This window comes from Conger conger, chromosome 3 (genome assembly GCF_963514075.1).
Source record: "Conger conger chromosome 3, fConCon1.1, whole genome shotgun sequence".
NCBI classification, from domain to species: Eukaryota; Metazoa; Chordata; class Actinopteri; order Anguilliformes; family Congridae; genus Conger; species Conger conger.
Window position 1 is genome coordinate 28,992,125 of NC_083762.1, and position 3,787 is coordinate 28,995,911.

General features: G+C 42.2%; 1 protein-coding gene across 1 annotated transcript; it reads left to right on the forward strand.

Annotated features, from left to right (window-relative positions):
* Positions 1-2,249: 2,249 nt before the first annotated feature.
* Positions 2,250-3,266, forward strand: LOC133123445 (2-oxoglutarate receptor 1). The gene has a single exon (XM_061233910.1). The coding sequence runs from the start codon at positions 2,250-2,252 to the stop codon at positions 3,264-3,266; it is 1,017 nt and encodes a 338-aa protein (XP_061089894.1).
* The last annotated feature ends 521 nt before the right edge of the window (positions 3,267-3,787 follow it).

A 3,787-nucleotide genomic window follows, 5' to 3' on the forward strand; every position in this document is an offset into this window, starting at 1 on the left:
CTTAAAATGCAAGGTTCACCACAATAAAATAAAATAAATAAAGTAAGTAAGTAGCAGAATAATAATGAATGACTAATATCATCAAAATAAAAATAATATAAAATAATAATATATAAGAAAAGAAAAAGAAAAGGAGGGGGAAAAGAAGAATATTTTATTTGTATTGGAAATAAGGAGTTATAACTTGCATTTTTGTGTAATGTGTAATGACCCAGAGACAGTGGAAACGTGCCATATTTTAGCATGTGTCAACAAACATAAGCTCAGTGAAATGCTTGAGTTTGCTTTACGATAACAAAACATTCCTTGCGGGTGTGACTAAAGCAGAGAAACTTAAATCATGAGCAAACATAAAACAAGTGAACAAGGGAAGTGTACCACGGCATGCACTAAAGATCTATGCTGACGGGCTATAAAAAATCATGAATAATTTTCCTAACAGCGGGGTTTCCGGAATAACTTCTATTCAATTATTTGTTGGTTGCTATAACAGCCAGAAGGGCTAGTTCAAATGGAAGTCTAGAGGTAACAACCAAATTAACTCTCATCATAATTGCAAAGAGCCTGTGATTTGATCTGAGTCTTGACGTTTGTATCTACAGTTATCAGTGATACCACTTGTTTAACCTTCACTTACTGACCACAGAAAGATTTACACTGGCCATACAGTCAACACAGCAACTTAGTATAAAAAAGTTGCATCAAACTTAGTTTCGAGCATATATTTCAACATCTAATTGTGGGGATGGAAATTAATGTGTTGTCAGTTTTTTGTAAAATAAAGTTTTTTCTCCTTCTGAAGCCAACAGTAATCTAATCCCTGACAGACAAATGTGCTGAAGTCGATTAAGAAATCACAACTGGATTGAAAATGGTAAATTTACTGCACCATTCAGAGGGTTAGCGAATGAACCAGTGGACTATTCTTCATTGTGGCTGAAGACCAAAGCAGTGATCATGTAGTTGAAGAGATCTAGGATGTCAAAGCAGAACTGTCCTCCATGAAAGAGTGGAGGGTACAGAGTGACTGAAAATAATTTGGTGTGTTTGGTTTATCTTGTCTTTGTTATTTTGGTTTGTTACTTGCATGTTTTGTTTGTTTGTTTAATTAACTCTCTCGGCAGCCAGGCCAGTGAAAACCAGAATTGCTGATGCTCCAGCAATTATGTGTCACTTGTTGTGCGACAGTATAAAATAGTTGTATTAAGTAGTATTAAGTAGTATTAAGTACTGGGATGTATTGACATTTCTCTGAGGGCACAATGGCAGAGAATCGGCATTGTGAAAATCTTGCTTCAGCCATCTAGAGTCTGCTCTAATTTCAGGTTTTATTTGCAATTATTTTGACTTTTCAATTTACCTGCACATTTTGACCAGTACAGTCTGATTCAGAAGCAGAAAATTTGTTTAAAGTTTTCAGTCCTATTGGACCCACCAGTCACTTAATCCCTGAAGATAGTTCTGCTGTGCATTTAAAAAGAAATGGATATTGTAGTTGTTATATTCATTTGACTGCACCAGTGAGCAGCAATGACACTGAAAGGGTGTGAGGTGCCCTTTGGCTGAGGACCAGAGTACAGTGGTGTGGGAGGGCTCAGGGAGGCTGTACATGCTGTCTGGTTGGCAGCAAGTACCAGGAAACCATCCCAGTAGACGCAGATGATGCAGGGGCACGACAGAGGTTTGTGAGTGCCTCTACACTGCTGTTACACAATCAACTGGGAGTACAGAGCTGCTTCGACTGCTGTACTTTCTGCTCTGTTTCTTCTTACAGGCTTCTTACATCTTCTACCCTGCAAGTAGGTACCAGGTATTTCATTTTTATTTCTGCTTTATGAACACTGGTGGATCTGTCCTGAAGAGACCTACACAAGAAAATACTGATTACCTTTGTCAATTATGACCGGGGATTAAATATATAACAAAATACATTTTTGTTAAAGACATCACCTCTCTAAAATACCGTATTACAGACTAATTATGTCATCTCTTAGATAACATTTAGTATTGTTACATTTCATTTTAATTCGGTTTTGTATCCTGACGGAAGACATTTTCCATCTACAACTGATCAATATTGCTCATAATATTGCAGTTCGTTAGTTTGGTTGATTTTTTTTTTCTGATGTCCCAGTGAGCAATCGTGTACAGACAAAAATTCTAAACAAACAAGGTCAGCTATTTAACCTCATTCTCAAACCAAATTTTTGCATCTTCCTAGGTCACTGGCTTAACATTGAGGACAAACGATGGTCGCTGACTTATACGTCAATGAGTCTGACAACAACTGCACTCAGGTAGACTTGCTCATGAAGCGGTACTATCTGCCAATCATGTACAGCATAATATTTGCAGTGGGCCTGGTGGGCAACACCATGTCCATCATTATCTATGTGGCCAAGATGCGACCATGGAAGAGCAGCAGCATCATCACGCTCAATCTGGCCCTGACCGACCTCCTGTACGTCCTAAGCATGCCGTTCCTGGTCTATTACTACACCCACGGGGACTCCTGGACCATGGGCGAGTTTATGTGCCGCTTCGTCCGATTAGGCTTCCACATCAACCTGTACGGCAGCATCCTCTTCCTGGCCTGTCTGAGCGTCTTCCGCTACGTGGCGCTGGTTCACCCGCTCCGCTTGGGCCTGGTGCAGAGGAAGCGCTGGGGCGTCACGGCCTGCCTGCTGGTGTGGGCGGCCTCCTCCACCGAGATCGCCCCCATGCTCACCATGATCACCGTGGTGGAGAAGGCCAACCGCACGTACTGCCTGGACTTCGCTAGCAACGATCCCGACGAGGTGTGGTGGTACGGCTCGCTGCTGACCGTCCTGGGCTACGCGGTGCCGCTAGTGGTGGTGTTCCTGTGTTACCTGCGCATCGCGTGGGCGCTGTCCGAGGGCCCGCCCGCCGGTTGCCCGAGCCGCACGCGTGTGCGGCGGCTCACCGTCCTCATCCTGACGCTCTTCGTGGTGTGCTTCATGCCCTACCACGTCCTGCGGCTGTTGCGCGTGGACTCCCGGAGGAGGAAGGTCTCTTGCATGACGTGGAGGTGGGTCCATGCTGCTTACATACTCTCTCGGCCAGTGGCGGGGCTGAACACCTTCTTCAACCTGGCCCTGTACACTATGGCGGGGGACAGGTTCCAACACGCTTTCTTTGACCTTTTCTCGTGGGACTGCTGCCGCTCCAAACCCACAACGGGCTTACAAGTGGCTGTGATTGACACTCCTGCTAGCAGTAGTATATGTAATTTTGAAGGAAAGTGAAATGATCTAATTATTATATGTTTATAATAATTCGATTATATGTTTATAACCACATAATATGACAATTGAATGTGATGGACAAAGTTTTGACAACGTACATAATTAATTTATAATTTATTGTGGAAAATTTACTCGATCTTTTGCTGAATGTAAGGAACAGTGAGTGAATTAGCACAAAGTGCAAAATGGTGTGTCCATCTCAACTTAAACTACTCCTAGTACAGTTAATGAATATATACAGCTACCAGCATGCCAAAAATGCATTAAAATGTCTTATTACTCAACTCGCTTGTAAAAACTGCTCCCAATTGTAGGTTATAGATGGTCAAATAAGTGTAGCTATAAGTTTAAATAGCACATTTAGAGCTACATTCAAAGGTAATCTCAAAGTATGTGAGACCCAGGAAAAACAGTGAAATAAAGAATTGTTGGAAAGCAGTCTGACTTTTTGTATGGTTGTCACCCTGTTCCTCTAAACTAATGAGGTCACTTCCTGATGGAGGTGCTGAGAACAACACACA